At 28.3% G+C, this 18,506-nt stretch overlaps 1 protein-coding gene across 4 annotated transcripts in view; it reads right to left on the reverse strand.

Annotated features, from left to right (window-relative positions):
* The window catches only part of LOC142226767 (CUGBP Elav-like family member 2), a 551,331-nt gene that overhangs the window by 441,893 nt on the left and 90,932 nt on the right, over window positions 1–18,506 (reverse strand). For all 4 annotated transcript variants that reach the window (XM_075296966.1, XM_075296965.1, XM_075296964.1 and 1 more), the window contains exon 3: window positions 6,183–6,265. In XM_075296966.1, coding sequence (XP_075153081.1) covers window positions 6,183–6,265 — 83 coding nt within the window. The remainder of the gene's footprint in view (window positions 1–6,182; window positions 6,266–18,506) is intronic.

An 18,506-nucleotide genomic window follows, 5' to 3' on the forward strand; every position in this document is an offset into this window, starting at 1 on the left:
TCTTCTATAGCACTTACTATATGTGCAAAAAATTATCGAAATCGGTTCAGATTTAGATATAGCTCCCATATATATGTGTAGCCCGATTTTCCCGAATTTGGCCATAGAACCCTTATTTATTAACCGATCTTACTAAAAGTTGGCTAGATCCAGTCCTCTATAGTACTAACTATATGTGCAAAATTTCATCGAAATTGGTTCAAATTTAGATATAGCTCCCATATATGTATCGCCCGATTTTGAAAAATTCGCCCTTATAACTTTATGTTTGAACATACAGGCCTCATTTCTTAACTGATCTTACTCAAATCTTGCACAAGGTAACCTTTTGTGGTATTAATAAAACTCGAAAAATATTATTTAGATATAGCTTCCATATATATGCATCGCTCGATTTTCCCAAATTTGGCCTAGTACCCTTATTTATTAACCAATGTTACTGAAATTTCAAATTTTGATGTACTAGCCGATCGTACTTATACGTACCTGCAGCTCTTACATAAGAATATTGCTCGATTTTTGCAAATTTGTATTTATTACCCACACTAATTTAACGATTTTCTCTTTTTTAATAATGGGCTCAATATTAGTGGCATACTAACTCCGTAGGTGCAATATCAACACAGCCAGTGTCGCTAGAAGTAGGGGAAATTCCCTATATGTATGGTTTTTCTAATAATTTTTTGTAATAATTTTTACATTTTGGTGGCTCTAGAGGAGGAAATTAGAAGCCGGCAAGGCTTGATCTTTAACAATGTGTGGTAAACTTTATTCCTGTAGAAAATTTTGTCAATATTTTATTTCTATAGAACATTTTATCAAAATTGTATTTCTATAGAAATTTTTTTTCAGAATATTATTTCTATAAAAAATTTTCTCAAAATTTTATTTCTGTGGAATTTTTTCTCAAAATTATATTTCTATAGAATTTATTGTCAAAATTTTATTTCTATAGAAAAATTTCTCACAAAAATTTGTTTATAGAAACTTTTTCCAAAATTTTATTTTTATAGAGATTTAACAAAAAAGATTACTAATTTGGGTAGAATTCTACTAACTGTGGCAACCGTGGTGGTAATACAAATTTATATTCTAAGTTATATACGTTGCATATTCATGTTTTAAGATAATAAAGTACTTAGAACCATTTTTGTTTTGTAAAATTTTTTAAATTTAACGAAAAATACAGTAGGGAAAATTGTTTGGGAATGTAGGGAACTTTTTTTTTGTCCTTGCAGGGTAAACCGAACATTTTCCCTGGCAACATTGACTATCAGATTGAAACAGAGCACCCATAAACATGTACCCCTAATTTTTTTCTTATATATGCAACTGCGGTTTATCCCCCATACCTATATCAATGTTACCCCACAAATGCTTATGATTACTAATTCAGTAAGGGTGGTTTAGGGTATGATATAGTCGGCCCCGCCCGACTTTCTACTTTACTTACTTGTTGTAACTAAGCAAGTTTTTACGCAAATTAGTTTCCATTGCGTTATTCATTCGATCAATGTACAGCATGATTGTACATGAAAATCAACTTCAATTTACGGCTATCTTTTTATGTTTCCTAGAATGTTAGACTAGCAGATGAACTGGATCGATCCATTTTAATGCCCATATCAATTTATTTGAAATATTTCGAACAATCGAAATTATTTTTTTTTAAATTTTATTTTAAGGGCATATACATATGTGAAATATTGACAGAAAATTTTTTCAAAGTTGTTTTCTATAGCAAATTTTGTCAAAATTTTATTACCATAGAAATATTTTTTTCTATAGAAAATTTAGTCAAATTTTTATTTCTATAGAAAATTGAGTAAACAATTTTGTTTCTATAGAATATTTTGCAAAATTTTATTTCTTCAGAAAATTTTGCCAAAATTTTATAGTAATAGATTTTCTTATTAGAAAATTTGGTCAAAATTTTATTTCTACAGAAAATTTTGCCAAAATTTTATAGTAATAGATTTTTTATTAGAAAATTTGGTCAAAATTTTATTTCTATAGAAAATTTTGTCAAAATTTTGTTTCTATAGAAAACTTAGTCAAAATTTTGTTTCTGTAGAAGATTTTGAAGAATTTTATTTACTACACAAAATTTTTTCTAAATTGTATTTTTATACCCTCCATCATAGGATGGGGGTATATTAACTTTGTCATTCCGTTTGTAACACATCGAAATATTGCTCTAAGACCCCGTAAAGTATATATATTCTGGGTCGTGGTGAAATTCTGAGTCGATCTAAGCATGTCCGTCCATCCGTCCGTCCGTCCGTCTGTTGAAATCACGCTAACTTCCGAACGAAACAAGCTATCGACTTGAAACTTGGCACAAGTAGTTGTTATCGATGTAGGTCGGATGGTATTGAAAATGGGCCATATCGGTCCACTTTTACGTATAGCCCCCATATAAAGGGACCCTCAGATTTGGCTTGTGGAGCCTCTTTTTTTTTTTTTTTGTTATGTGGCAGCCCGATGTATCAAGCTCACTTAGACTATTCAGTCCATTGTGATACCACAGTGGTGAACTTCTCTCTTATCACTGAGTGCTGCCCGATTCCATGTTAAGCTCAATGACAAGGGACCTCCTTTTTATAGCCGAGTCCGAACGGCGTTCCACATTCCAGTGAAACCACTTAGAGAAGCTTTGAAACCCTCAGAAATGTCACCAGCATTACTGAGGTGGGATAATCCACCGCTGAAAAACTTTTTGGTGTTCGGTCGTAGCAGGAATCGAACCCACGACCTTGTGTATGCAAGGCGGGCATGCTAACCATTGCACCACGGTGGCTCCCACAGAAGCCTCTAACAGAAGCATATTTCATCCGATCTGGCTGAAATTTGGTATATGGTGTTGGTATAGGGTCTCTAACAACCATGCAAAAATTGGTCCACATCGGTCCATAATTATATATAGCCCCCATATAAACCGATCCCCAGATTTGGCTTTCGGAGCCTAAAAGAGAAGCAAATTTTATCCGATCCGCCTGAAATTTGGTACGTGATGTTGGTATATGGTCTCTAACAACCGTGCAAAAATTGGTTCACATCGGTCCATAATTATATATAGCCCCCATATAAACCGATCCCCAGATTTGGCTTGCGGAACCTCAGAGAGAAGAAAATTTCATCCGATCCGGCTGAAATTTGGTACATGATGTTGGTATATGGTCTCTAACAACCATGCAAAAATTGGTCCACATCGGTCCATAATTATATATAGCCACCATATAAACCGATCCCCAGATTTGGCTTGTGGAGCCTCTAAGAGAAGCATATTTCATCCGATCCGGCTGAAATTTGGTACATGGTGTTGGTATAGGGTCTCTAACAACCATGCAAAAATTGGTCCTCATCGGTTCATAATTATGTATAGCCCCCATATAAACCGATCCCCAGATTTGGCTTGCGAAGACTCCAAGAGAAGCAAATTTCATCCAATCCGGTTGTAATTTGGAACATGGTGTTAGTATATGATCTTTAACAACCGTGCCAGAATTGGTCCATATCGGTCCATAATTATATATAGCCCCCATATAAAACGTTCTCCAGATTTGACCTCCGGAGCCTCTTGGAGGAGCAAAATTCATCCGATCCGGTTCAAATTAGGAACGTGGTGTTAGTATATCGTCGCTAACAACCATACCAAAATTGGTCCAATCACACAAAAATTGGTCCATATCGGTTCATAGTCATGGTTGCCACTAGAGCCAAAAATAATCTACCAAAATTTTATTTCTATAGAAAATTTTATCAACATTTTATTTCTAGAGAAAATTTTGTTAAAATTTTATTCGGTTCATAATAAAATTTTCATCATTGTCAAAATTTTATTTCTATAGAAAATTTTGTTCAAATTTTATTTCTGTAGAAATATTTGTCAAAATTTTCTTTCTATAGAAAATTTTGTCAAAATTTTTATTTCTATAGAAAATTTTGTGAAAATTTTATTTCTATAGGAATTTTTGTTAAAATTGTATTTCTGTAGAAAATTTTGTCAAAATTGTATGTCTACTTTGTCAAACTGAATTATATACCTATTGGATCGATCTTTTTTGATTTAATATATACCACGTATGGACTTACATACAATTTAGAAGATGGTGTTAGGAGGTTTTAAGATACCTTGCAATCGGCAAGCGTTACCGCAACTTAAGTAATTCGATTGTGGATGGCAGTGTTTAGATGAAGTTTCTACGCAATCCATGATGGAGGGTACATAAGCTTCGGCCTGGCCGAACTTACGGCCGTATATACTTGTTATTGATAATTTTTTCAAAATTTTATTTCTATAAGAAAAAATTGTCAAATTTTATTTCTATAGCAAATTTTCTCAAATTTTTTTTCTTTTCAATTTTGCCAAATTTTATTTCTAAAAAATTGTATTCAAAATTTTATTTCTATATATTTGGTAAAAAATTGATTTCTCTAGAAAATTTAGTCAAAATTTTATTTCTGTAGAAAATTTTGCAAAATTTTATTTTTATATAAAATTTTGCAAAATTTTATTTACTAGACAAAAATTTTTCCAAAATTGTATGCTCACTGATACTCACTGCTAAGTCGAAAACTTGTTGAAATGACTCAAATTTTCAAATTTTTCAATTAATGAACCATAAATACATTTTTGCGAAATTGTCTAAACAATTATAAATATTTCCCAAATATTGCCCGAGATTTTGTAGAAGTCTGATTTGAGATTTTATCAAAATGTAGATCTAAATACAATGTTGTGCAGAGTATATTATAATCGGCCCGTCCGACTTTAGACTTTCCTTGCATTTTTATTTTTTGTTAAAATTGTGTTACGTCCCATAACGTTAGATTTAAATTTTAAGTACATAGATTTTGTAAAAGTATATACAATTTTGTCTAAATTGATTCAGATTCAAATTCATGCATATAGGAATATAAACCTTTATATAGCTCGCAACAAATTTAAACGATTTGAGATAGTATCAATAATTTTGGTCCACAAATACATAACATATATTTACTGTTGGTATCTTCTCATATTATGACGGGTATTTATATCATTATTTTATTTATTAAACATTGCCCTAAATTTGAAATATAGAGTTCAATTGGCATTTAATGTGAAATTAAGACCTTTTTTTGCACACGTAAATAAATACGATACTTTATATCGATCCACTTACGGTACCCCCAAAATAGAACTACAAATTAGTGGTATTAACATGAGATTTAGTTATATTACCCGGAGTCGACTCCGGAGTCGAAGTCGGAGTCGGAGTCGAGCTGATGAAAAATGCTGGAGTCGTCGGAGTCGAGCAAAATTGACTCGACTCCACAGCCCTGGTACTGGGTCATTTAATGAGAACAAAAAAGTAAATTTTTCGAGGTTTTCAAAATTTGAAAAAATCGACTCTTCAAACAACGTAAAAGTCCACTTTCTGACTTTTCCCAAATTTTTAAAATTTAATTTTCCAACTTATCTAAAATTAAAAAAACAAAAATTTGAATTCAGACATTTGCCTGCATTGAAGAGTCGACTTGCACCGTTGTATAACGTTTTCGTTCCCGGTACGGCATACAATCACTACCACACCCCCCTCCTTTACAAAAAAGTTTAAGTAAAAGTTAAACCTATTTTTTCATAAAAATTCCTTCGATAACCTATGGATGTTTTTTTTTTTATATGGGCATAAAATTCAAAATACAAATTTTTTAAATTTAATATTATTTTTCATATATTTTTTAAAATTTCCACAGTGTTAAAATGTTTTCCATTTCATGCATGCATTTATGTATGTATCTATGTGTGATAATTTAAATGCATGCATATGTATGTATATGTGAATGCATGTTTTTCTGAAAAGCTAATGAACACTATGCAGAAAAAAAGATTTTTTTCTTTTTGTTTTTCGACTCATACATCAATTGACTACATTTACAGATACAAAATAAAAAGTAAAAATAAAAAAAAAAAAAACAAAAATTAATACTTGCAATAGAAAACATAGGAGAATAACATGAAAAACATTCACATGTATAATATACACAAACACACTCATACATACATAGATAAACATACAGCTTAAGCTTTTTTTCTATGCTATGGGTTTTTCATTTCAAAAAATTATATATATATATATTTTTTTCAAAATTTCTTTATGAATTGCATGTAGAGTAGAGCTTTGTCAATTACTTACCCCATCTAAGGTCCTGATGTTGTGTAAAGCATCCTGGGCCCTCAAAGCAGCCTTACGCGTATAGTATGTCACAAAACAGCATCCTGGAGGAGGATCATGAAACGAGACCAAAAAAAGAAAAAAGAAACGGAGAAAAGAAGCAAAAAACGAAACAGACATTTACAAGGAACTCTTATAACATTTGACAAAATTACAAGTACGTAACGTAACGTAAGTACGATAATTATTAAAACATAAAGGATACTTTAAGGACTCGATATCGTACAAAACAGTACATACACTCAAAAAAAAGTGAACTCACTATTTCACTAAAGCCAATTTAACTATATTTTAGTTCATGAACTTATTATATTTGGTGAAAGTTTCATTTACTCTAATAATTTTTTGCGTACGTTAGTTAAATGAACTAAAATACAGGAAAAAATTATACACAAGTTAAGGATAGAGATTTACTAAATTCGTATTTGCCATAAAATAGTTCATTATTTCTTCGAATTTGTAAATTTTACTACAAAAGCGACCATGATGAACTTCGTATGTCACTAAAGACATTCTTGCAATTTTGAACTCCAATTTTTTCCTTCAAACTACAAAATTTTCTTTAAAAAGTGAAAAAAATTATATATGTTTAATAAATTTTCTTGAATTTGTCGAAAAATATTTACTTATTTTTATGATATCGGCGCGATGCCAGCGCTTGTAATACTGTTTAGTTAAAAATTTCTAAAAATATTCAAAATTTTCTAAAATTAATCAAAAGTTTTCTTCCTGGTGGGTTCACTGTTTTTTCAGTGTAGACACTACGCATTACATTTTATTACCCTGTCGCATAATTCATTATTCTATCACAAAGGAACACAGACAGAAAAGAAATTAGTAGAAATTATTTGTGATGGGAGAAAGAAACATACGATCCGTCTGTTCGGTCTCAGGTTACCATAGAATAATATTCCTAGTATTTAAGGATACAAATAAGGCGCCATAAAGACATAGTTGGTTTGTTTTCGTATATTCTAAATTGGAAAAAGCGGTTTATGGAATAACCTTTTTGAATATATTTTCAAGCTTTTTGTTTTTTTTTTTTTTTTTTTGTTAAAAGCTCTGCAGGCAGTAGGATGGCACTCAAGCCATCCTTTTGGGGGCATTACTTCATGCTGTGAATGTTGTTAATTAGGGACTTAATTCAAAACAGATAACATGCAATTATATCTTACAAAAGCATACGTATGTATTCTCATATACCATGTCTTATTTGTAATGATTATAATTTTAATTGAAGCTAATATGAGTCTACCACAATTTCATTAATTTTCATATCAATATGGTCTCTAATCTGGTGTCTTGTAAACTGGAACATAAGAATGAGGCATGCATTCGCAATAATTTATGGACTATTATGAAAAACATTTTTGTGATCAATTGTGTGATTAAAAAGAAAATGCCAGATATCAGTCTATACACACCTAAACTAAAACACATGATGCCTGGAGATTCAATGGCAAATTTTTTGAAAAATTTATTTCAATAGGAAATTTACTGAAAATTTTATTTCTATAGAAAAATTATTGAAAATTTTATTTTTGTAGAAAATTTTCTGAAAATTTTATTTCTATAGAAAATTTTCTGAAAATTGTATTTCTATATAAAATTTTCTGAAAATTTTATTTCTATAGAAAACTTTCTGAAAATTCTATTTCTATAGAATACTTTCTGAAAGTTTTATTTTGACAATATTTTCTAATGAAAATATTGTATTTTTATAGAAAATTTTCTGAAAATTTTATTTCTATAGAAAATTTTCTGAAAATTGTATTTCTATAGAAAATTTTCTGAAAATTGTATTTCTATAGAAAACTTTCTGAAAATTCTATTTCTATAGAATACTTTCTGAAAGTTTTATTTTGACAATATTTTCTAATGAAAATATTGTCAAAATTTTATTTCTAGAGAGCATTTTTGTCAACATTTTATTTCTATAGAAAATTTTCTGAAAATTTTATTTCTATAGAAAACTTTCTGAAAATTCTATTTCTATAGAATACTTTCTGAAAGTTTTAAAGAGCATTTTTGTCAACATTTTATTTCTATAGAAAATGTTTTCCAAATTTTATTTCTATAGAAAATTTTCTCAAAATTTTATGTGTGTTGAAAATTTTTTCAAAATTTTATTTCTATAGAAAATTTTCTCCAAATTTTAATTCTATAGAAAATTTTCTCAAAAATTTATTTCTATAGAAAATTTTGTCAAAACTTTATTTCTTTATAAAATTTTATCACCAATTTTTTTTTAGAAAATTTTGTCACCATTTTGTTTTAAAATTTTGCCATAATTGTGTTTCTTTCGAAAATCTCGTCAAAATTTTATGCCTTAAAAATTTTTTGTCAAAATTTTATTGCTATAGATAATTTTCTGAAAATTTGATTTCTATAAAAAAAATTTCTGAAATATTTATTCCCATAGAAAACTTTCTGAAAATTTTATTTCTTTAGAAAATTTTCTCACATTTTTGTTTTATATAAAATTTTGTCAAATTTTTATTTTTCTTAGAAAAAGTTGTCAAAATGTCATTTCTATAGAAAATATTGTCAAATTTTTATTTCTAAAGCACATTGTTGTCAACATTTTTTTTCTATAGAAAATTTTCTCAAAATTTTATTTCTATAGAAAATTTTCTCAAAATTTTATTTCTATAGAAAATTTTATCAAAATTTTATTTCTATAGAAAATTTTGTCAAAATTATATATCTATAAGAATTTTTTTCAAACTTTTATTTCTATAGAAATTTTTGTCAATATATCGTTTATATAGCAAATATTGTAAACATTTTATTTCTATAGAAAATTTTCTCAAAATGTTATGTCTGTAGTAAATTTTTTCAAAATTTTATTTCTATAGAAAATTTTCTTAAAATTGTATTTCTTTACAAAATTTTGTCAAAATGTAATTTTCTTAGAAATATTTAATTTAAAAATTTTATTTCTTTAGAGAATTTTGTCAACATTTTATTTCTATAGAAAATTTTGTCAAAATTTATTTCTATAGAAAATTTTATTTCTATAGAAAATTTTCGTATAAGTCATTTTCTTTAGAAATTTTCTCAAACTTCTATTTCTTTAGAAAATATTTTGAAAATTTAATTTCATTAGAAAATTTTGTGAAAATTTTATTTCTTAAAAAAATTTTGTGAAAATTTTATTTCTTTAGAAAATTTAGTCAAAATGTATTTTTTTTTTAGAAATATTTGTCAACATTTTACTTCTATCGTAAATTTTCTCAAAATTTTATTTATTTAGTAAATGTTCTCAAAATTTTATTTATTTAGTAAATTTTGTCAAAAACTTATTTCTTTAAAAAATTTTGTTAAAATTTTATTTTTATAGAAAATTTTTCAAAATTTTATTTCTATAGAATTTTTTTTTTCAATATTTTATTTCTATAGAAAATTTTCTCAATATTTTATTTCTATAGAAATTTTTTTCAAAATTTTATTTCTATAGAAAATGTCGTCAGAATTTTATTTCTATAGAAGTTTTGGCATAATTTTATTTCTATAGAATTTTTGGCAAAATTTTATTTCTATAGACGTTTTGGAAAATTTTATTTCTATAGGAAATTTTTTCAAAATTTCATTTCTTTCGAAAAAATTCTCAAAAATTTTATTTTTATAGAAAAATTTGTTAAAATTTTATTTCTGTAAGAAATTTTGCCAAAGTTTTAATTTTGATTTTGTATAAAAATGCATTTTTATACCCACCACCATAAAATGGTGACGGGGGTATAATAAGTTTGTCATTCCGTTTGTAACACATCGAAATATCGATTTCCGACTATATAAAGTATATATATTCTTGATCAGGGAAAAATTCTAAGACGATATAACGATGTCTGTCTGTCTGTCTGTCTGTCTGTTGTAATCACGCTACAGTCTTCAATAATGAAGCAATCGTGCTGAAATTTTGCACAAACTCGTCTTTTGTCTGCAGGCAGGTCAAGTTCGAAGATGGGCTATATCGGTCCAGGTTTTGATATAGTCCCCATATAAACCGACCTCCCGATTTGGGGTCTTGGGCTTATAGAAATCGTAGTTTTTATCCAATTTGCCTGAAATTTGAAATCTAGAGGTATTTTATGACCATAAAGAGGTGTGCCAAAAATGGTGAGTATCGGTCCATGTTTTGGTATAGCCCCCATATAGACCGATCTCCCGATTTTACTTCTTGGGCTTATAGAAACCGCAGTTTTTATTCAATTTACCTGAAATTGGAAATCTAGACGTATTGTGGGACCACAAATACGTGTGCCAAACATGGTGAGTATCGGTCCATATTTTGGTATAGCCTCCATATAGACCGATCTCCCGATTTTATTTCTTGGGCTTATAGAAACCGCAGTTTTTATTCAATTTACCTGAAATTGGGAATCTAGAGGTATTGTAGGACCACAAATACGTGTGCCAAAAATTGTGGGTATCGGTCCATGTTTTGGTATGGTCCCCATATAAAACGACCTGCCGATTTGGGGTCTTGGGTTTATAGAAACCGTAGTTTTTATCCAATTTGTCTGAAATTGGAAATCTAGAGGTATTTTGGGACCATAAAGAGGTGTGTCGAAAATGGTGAGTATCGGTCCATATTTTTGTATAGCCCCCATATAGACCGATTTCCCGATTTTACTTCTTGGGCTTCTAGAATCCGAAGTTTTTATCCTATTTGCCTGAAATTGGAAATCTAGAGGTATTTTCGGGTCATAAAGAGGTGTGCCGAAAGCGGTGAGTATCGGTCCATATTTTAGCATAGCCCCCATCAGAACGATCTCCCGATTTAACTCCTTGGGTTTCTAGAAACCGTAGTTTTTATCTGATTTGCCTGAAATTGTAAATACTGATCATGAAAATTGCTTGAAAATCAATGATCAATTTCCAGATTTTACTTCTACAGATTTAAGATTTCAAATCAAGACGTTATTTTATAATTTTCTTGCACACTTACAAGAGATGTTAACGATTCCTCTAAAACTCAAACAAAAATGGTTCTTATAAATCCAGAATCTGATATAGTCCTCATACGTGAAATCTTTAAATTTATCTTCGGGAAGTGTCCTCAAGTCCTCAAGCCCTCCTGAAATTTCAAAGGAACCCCTAATATTTGGTTCATGGTGGTGGGTATTTAAGATTCGGCCCGGCCGAACTTACTGCTGTATATACTTGTTTATAGTAAATTTTGTCAATTTTTTTTCTGTATAATTTTTTTTTATTTTTTTAGAAAAATTTCTTAACATTTTAGTTCTTTAGAAAATTTTGTCAAATTGTCTTACTATGCCTAATGACACCAGAGGCCATAGTTTCACATTGATTTGCTCGAAATTTATATAGCTGCTAGCAGATTTGAATGATTTTGGATTGCTACAAAAATATTGGTATACAATGTGGTGAAGGGAATAATTTAATAGACTTTTTAAAAAAATTTTGTCACAATTTTTTTTTCTTTAAACAATTTTGTCAAAATTTTAATTCTTTAAAAAATTTTGTTAAAATTTTATTTCTATAGAAAATTTTTAAAAATTTTATTTCTATAGAATTTTTTTTTTCAATATTTTATTTCTATAGAAAATTTTGTCAAAATTTCATTTCTATAGAAAATGTCATCAAAATTTAATTTTTATAGAAAAATTTTTCAAAATTTTTTTCTATAGAAATTTTGTCAAAATTTTATTTCTATAGAAATTTTGTCAAAATTTCATTTCTATAGGAAATTTTTTCAAAATTTCATTTCTATAGAAAAATTTCTCAAAATTTTATTTTTATAGAAAAATTTTATTAAATTTTTATTTCTATAAGAAATTTTGTCAACATTTTAATTTTGATTTTGTATAAAAATTTAATTTTTGTAGAAATTTTTGTCAAAATTTTTTTTCTGTATAAATTTTTTTAATTTTTTATAGAAAAATTTCTCAACATTTTAGTTCTTTAGAAAATTTTGTCAACATTTTATTTCTTTAGAAAATTTTGTACATTGTCTTATTACGCCTAATGACACCAGGGACCATAGAGTCACATTGATTTGCTCGAAATTTATGTAGCTGCCAGCAGATTTGAATGATTTTGGATTGCTACGAAAATATTGGTATACAGTAGGGTGAAGGGAATAATATAATAGACTTCGCCCGACTTTAAACTTCAGACTTCTCCTTGTTAATACGCACATAGAAAATTGGGAAGAAAACTATTGTTGTTTTCTTTTCTTGTAAAAAATGCGCACTTTTTTTGCATTTGGCCCGGAAAATTATCTTTTTAGGTTCTTTTCTAAAAAACAGGCAAAAGTGCGAAAAGGGTTCGAATTCTGTTGTGAAAATAGTGCAAAGCATAGAGGCAAATTGCGGGCATTTTCAGCACTGCCGACAAACTAGAGTGCTGCGATTGCCCTGTTTGCTCCTTTGAATTCTTTTCTGCCTGCTGAAATTATAGCATTTTTTAGGTTGCTGGCAACATTTTAAAAATGCGCGTTCCGGACAGACAAAATGAAGGTAAAGCACATTTTTCAGAAAAGAAAACACTATAAGTTACGCAACCCTGCCCGAAGATCTTTATAAAAACTAAAACTATTCAAACCTGTTAATCCATATGCCAAGCACATAATAACCATTACTAAATATGACTAGAGACCTTTGCTCGTAGGTTAATATTTTGAAAGGACATTGTAGTCTAATCATTGTTATCGTTAATATGCATGCTTTGGTTCTATGATTATAGAGGTATAGGGGAAATTGCTGGTTTTGTTTCCTTGCCTATATTTGTATATAAAGACACATACATATACCCGTGCATGTTAATAAACATAATTTTCGATGTTATGTTCTTTAATGTTAACGATTATGTCCTTGAAGGAACACACACACATTTGGATAATCAAATACTATGTAATAATGACACACACGCACTCATACCCCAATTTCCGTCATATGTCCATTCAATGCAAATGGTCGAGTTGAGTAAAGCGGGCAAAATGTGTTAGAATCCTCTTTGGCCACCGCTACACTAGAGTGAATAAGGTAAACACTCACAAATTGTGGCACAAATTACCTTTCAAGATTGCTCTCAAAGGATTCGCAAACTTCCCAACTCCACTATACCACAAACACTTCACAACGCCACTGAAGTTTTTGAATATATACGAGTGTGTGTGTATGTGGGTGTGTGTTTAAGCTCCCGTATGATGATGGTTTTTGTTGGTACCAAAACTCCCCCTCATCACCTACCTCCCATCACCACCCAGCGAAAGTGCTAATAATGTATGAAAATATTCTAATTTTCATATAAAATGTTTGGACGTTAATGTTGGCAATGGTTTGTGGGTGTGTGTGCGTGTCCATACACCCAATGCATATGGTGGATACTTTTTGGTGCTCTATGCACGATTATTTTGTAGTCCATAGACGATAACAAAATACTCTCTGCTAACTCTGCTAAGGCCATTATGCTTACCACAGGATAAAAATTAATGGGTGCTGGATAAAAGTGAGCTTAATATTGGAACACAAGAACAAGAATGTCAGCAATGTTGGATGGTATTTACTTAGATGCCCTACCAAATATGGTGAATACCTTCTCGTTTATAGCGAAATTATTAAAATTTCGAAATTTCAGACGAAAGTAACACACTTTGAAAATATAAAGAGTTAATGTTGGTAAAATCCGACGCTGAAATTTCTCACTTCCCATATAGTTCTTTTCAGAAACTAATAAAAAAATTAAAAAAAACAAATCTGAAGCTTCTGTAAAAATAAAATTTTGACAAAATTTTCTAGAGAAATAAAATGTTGACAAAATTTTCTAGAGAAATAAAATTTTGACAAAATTTTCTATAGAAAAAAATTTGACCAAAATTTCTATATAAAATAAAATGTTGACATAATCTTATATATAAACTAAAATGCTGACAAAATGTTCTATAGAAATAAAATTTTGACAAAATTTTCTATAGAAAACCAGTAAGGAAAGTCTAAAGTCGGGCGGGGCCGACTATATTATACCCTGCACCACTTTGTAGATTTAAATTTTCGATACCATATCACATCCGTCAAATGTGTTGGGGGCTATATATAAAGGTTTGTCCCAAATACATACATTTAAATATCACTCGATCTGGACCGAATTAGATAGACTTCTACAAAATCTATAGACTCAAAATTTAAGTCGGCTAATGCACTAGGGTGGAACACAATGTTAGTAAAAAAATATGGGAAACGTTTAAATCTGAAGCAATTTTAAGGAAATTTCGAAAAAGTTTATTTATGATTTATCGCTCGATATATATGTATTAGAAGTTTAGGAAAATTAGAGTCATTTTTACAACTTTTCGACTAAGCAGTGGCGATTTTACAAGGAAAATGTTGGTATTTTGACCATTTTTGTCGAAATCAGAAAAACATATATATGGGAGCTAAATCTAAATCTGAACCGATGTCAACCAAATTTGGCACGCATAGCTACAATGCTAATTCTACTCCCTCTGCAAAATTTCAACTAAATCGGAGTTAAAAATTGGCCTCTGTGGTCATATGAGTGTAAATCGGGCGAAAGCTATATATGGGAGATATATCTAAATCTGAACCGATTTCAATCAAATTTGGCACGTATAACTACAATGCTAATTCTACTCCCTGCGCAAAATTTCAACTAAATCGGAGTTAAAAATTGGGCTCTGTGGTCATATGAGTTTAAATCGGGCGAAAGCTATATATGGGAGCTATATCTCAATCTGAACCGATTTCAACCAAATTTGGCACGCATAGCTACAATGCTAATTATACTGCCTGTGCAAAATTTCAACTAAATCGGAGCAAAAAATTGGCCTCTGTGGTCATTTGAGTGTAAATCGGGCGAAAGCTATATACGGGAGCTATATCTAAATCTGAACCGATTTCAACCAAATTTGACACGCATAGCTACAATGCTAATTCTACTCCCTGTGCAAAATTTCAACGAAATCGGAGCAAAAAATTGGCCTCTGTGGGCAAATGAGTGTAAATCGGGCGAAAGCTATATATGGGAGCTATATCTAAATCTGAACCGATTTGGCTGATATTTTGCAAGTTTTTCGAGAGTCATAAAATATTCGGATGTACGGTATTTGAGGAAGATCGGTTGATATACACGCCAATTATGACCAGATCGGTGAAAAATATATATGGCAGCTATATCTAAATCTGAACCGATTTTTTCCAAAATCAATAGGGATCGTCTTTGAGCCTAAACAGGACCCTATACCAAATTTTAGGACAATCGGACTAAAACTGCGAGCTGTACTTTGCACACAAAAATACATCAACAGACAGACAGACAGACGGACAGACAGACAGACAGACAGACAGACAGACGGACATCGCTAAACCGACTCAGAATTTAATTCTAAGACGATCGGTATACTAAACGATGGGTCTCAGACTTTTCCTTCTTGGCGTTACATACAAATGCACAAACTTATTATACCCTGTACCACAGTAGTGGTGAAGGGTATAAACATTTATCATATTTTCTATACAAATTTGACAAAATTTTCTATAGAAATAAAACTGTGACAACATTTTCTATAGAAATAAAATTTTGACAAAATTTTCTATAGAAATAAAATTTTGCACAAAATTTTCTATAGAAAAATATTTGACCAAATTTTCTATAAAAAATAAAATGTTGACATAATTTTCTACAGAAATAAAATTTTGACAAAATTTTCTATAGAAAAAAATTTACCAAATTTTCTATAGAAAAAATTTATCATATTTTCTATAGAAATTTGACAAAATTTTCTATAGAAATAAAATTTTGACAAATTTTTCTATAGAAATAACATTTTGACAAAATTTTCTATAGAAATAAAAAATTTGACAAAATTTTCTATAGAAATAAAAAATTTGACAAAATTTTCAATAGAAATAACATTTTAACAAAATTTTCTACAGAAATAAAATTTTGACAAAATTTTCCAAAGTTTCTATAAAAATTAAATTTTGACAAAATTTTCTATAGAAATAAAATTTTGACAAAATTTCCTATAGAAATAAAATTTTGTCAAAATTTTCTATAGAAATAAAATTTTGACAACATATTCTATATAGAAATAAAATTTTCACAAAATTTTGTATAGAAATAAAATTTTGACATAATTTTCTATAGAAATAAAATTTTTTCAATATTTTCTATAGAAAAAAATTTACCAAATTTTCTATACAAAAAAAAAAATGATCATATTTTCTATAGAAATTTGACAAAATTTTCTATAGAAATATAATTTGGCATAATTTTCTGAAGAAATATAATTTTGACAAAATTTTCTATAGAAATAAAATTTTGACAAAATTCTATAGAAATACAATTTTGACAAAATTTTCTATAGAAATAAAATTTTGACAAAATTTCCTATGGAAATAACATTTTTACAAAATTTACTATAGAAATAAAATTTTGACAAAATTTTCTATAGAAATAAAATTTTGACAAAATTTTCTATAAAAATAAAATTTTGACAAAATTTCCTATAAAAATAAAATTTTTACAAAATTTTCTATAGAAATATAATTTTGACAAAATTTTCTATAGAAATAAAATTTTGACAAAATTTCCTATAGAAATGAAATCTTGACAAGATTTTCTATAGAAATAAAATTTTGATAAAATTTTGCTATACTAATAAAATTTTGAAAAAATTTTCTATAGAAATAAAATTTTGACAAAATTTTCTATAGAAATAAAATTTTGACAAAATCTATAGAAATAAATTTTTGACAAAATTTCCTAGAGAAAAAAAATTTTGACAAAATTTTCTATAGAAATAAAATTTTTACAAAATTTTCTATAGAAAAAAAATTGACCAATTTTTCTATATAAAATAAATATTTCACATAATTTTCTATAGAAATAAAATTTTGTCAACATTTACCAAATTTTCTATAGAAAAAAAAATTGATCATATTTTCTATAGAAATTTGACAAAATTTTCTATAGAAATACAATTTTGACAAAATTTTCTATAAAAATAAAATGTTAACATAATTTTCTATAGAAAAAAATTGATCATATTTTCTATAGAAATTTGACAAAATTTTCTATAGAAATAAAATTTTGACATAATTTTCTATAGAAATACAATTTTGACAAAATTTTCTATTGAAAAAAATTTACCGCATTTTCTATAAAAAAAGTTATCATATTTTCTATAGAAATTTGACAAAATTTTCTATAGAAATATAATTTTGACAAAATTTTCTATAGAAATAAAATTGTGACAAAATTTTCTAGAGAACTAAAATTTTGACAAAATTTTCTATAGAAATACAATTTTGACAAAATTTTCTATAGAAATACAATTTTGACAAAATTTTCTATAGAAATAAAATTTTTACAAAATTTTCTATAGAAATAAAATTTTTACAAAATTTTCTATAGGAATAAAATTTTTACAAAATTTTCTATAGAAATAAAATTTTTACAAAATTTTCTATAGAAATAAAATTTTTACAAAATTTTCTATAGAAATAAAATTTTTACAAAATTTTCTATAGAAATAAAATTTTTACAAAATTTTCTATAGAAAAAATTAATCATATTTGCTATAGAATTTTGACGAAATTTTCTATAGAAATAAAATTTTGACATAATTTTCTATAGAAAAAAATTGACCATATTTTCTATAGAAATTTAACAAAATTTTCTATTAATAGTTTCCTTTGAAAAATTCAGGGGGGTTTGATGGAAGAGTTTCCCAATCAGATCAGTTCAACCAGTACGCTTCCCAAAAATAAATGTAAAGATTTTACCTATGAAGACTAGAAGAGATTCTGGATTTATAAGAACCATTTTTTATTTGGGTTTTAGAGGAATCATAAACATTTCTTTTAAGTGTGCAAGAAAATGACATTGATCTAATGGGGGCTATGCCAAAAAAAAAAAACATACAATATTCAGCACATCTTATTATAGTTCTAGAAACTAGACCCCAAATTGGAGGGCCCCCTTATAAACTGGGCTGTATCAAAAACTGTACCGATACACCTCTTTATGGTCCTAGAATACCTCTAGATTTCCAATTTCAGGCAAATTGGGTAAAAACTACGGATTCTTGAAGCCCAAGAAGTAAAATCGGGAGATCGGTATATATGGAGGCTATACCAAACCCTGGACCGCTACTCACCATTTTCGGCACAACTCCTTCGATAGAAATAAAATTTTGACAAAATTTTCTATAGAAATAAAATGTTGACAAAATTTTCTATATAAATAAACTGTTGACACAATTTTCTGTATAAATAAAATTTTGACAAAAGTTTC

The sequence above is a fragment of the Haematobia irritans genome, chromosome 2 (assembly GCF_050003625.1).
Source record: "Haematobia irritans isolate KBUSLIRL chromosome 2, ASM5000362v1, whole genome shotgun sequence".
Taxonomy (NCBI): Eukaryota; Metazoa; Arthropoda; class Insecta; order Diptera; family Muscidae; genus Haematobia; species Haematobia irritans.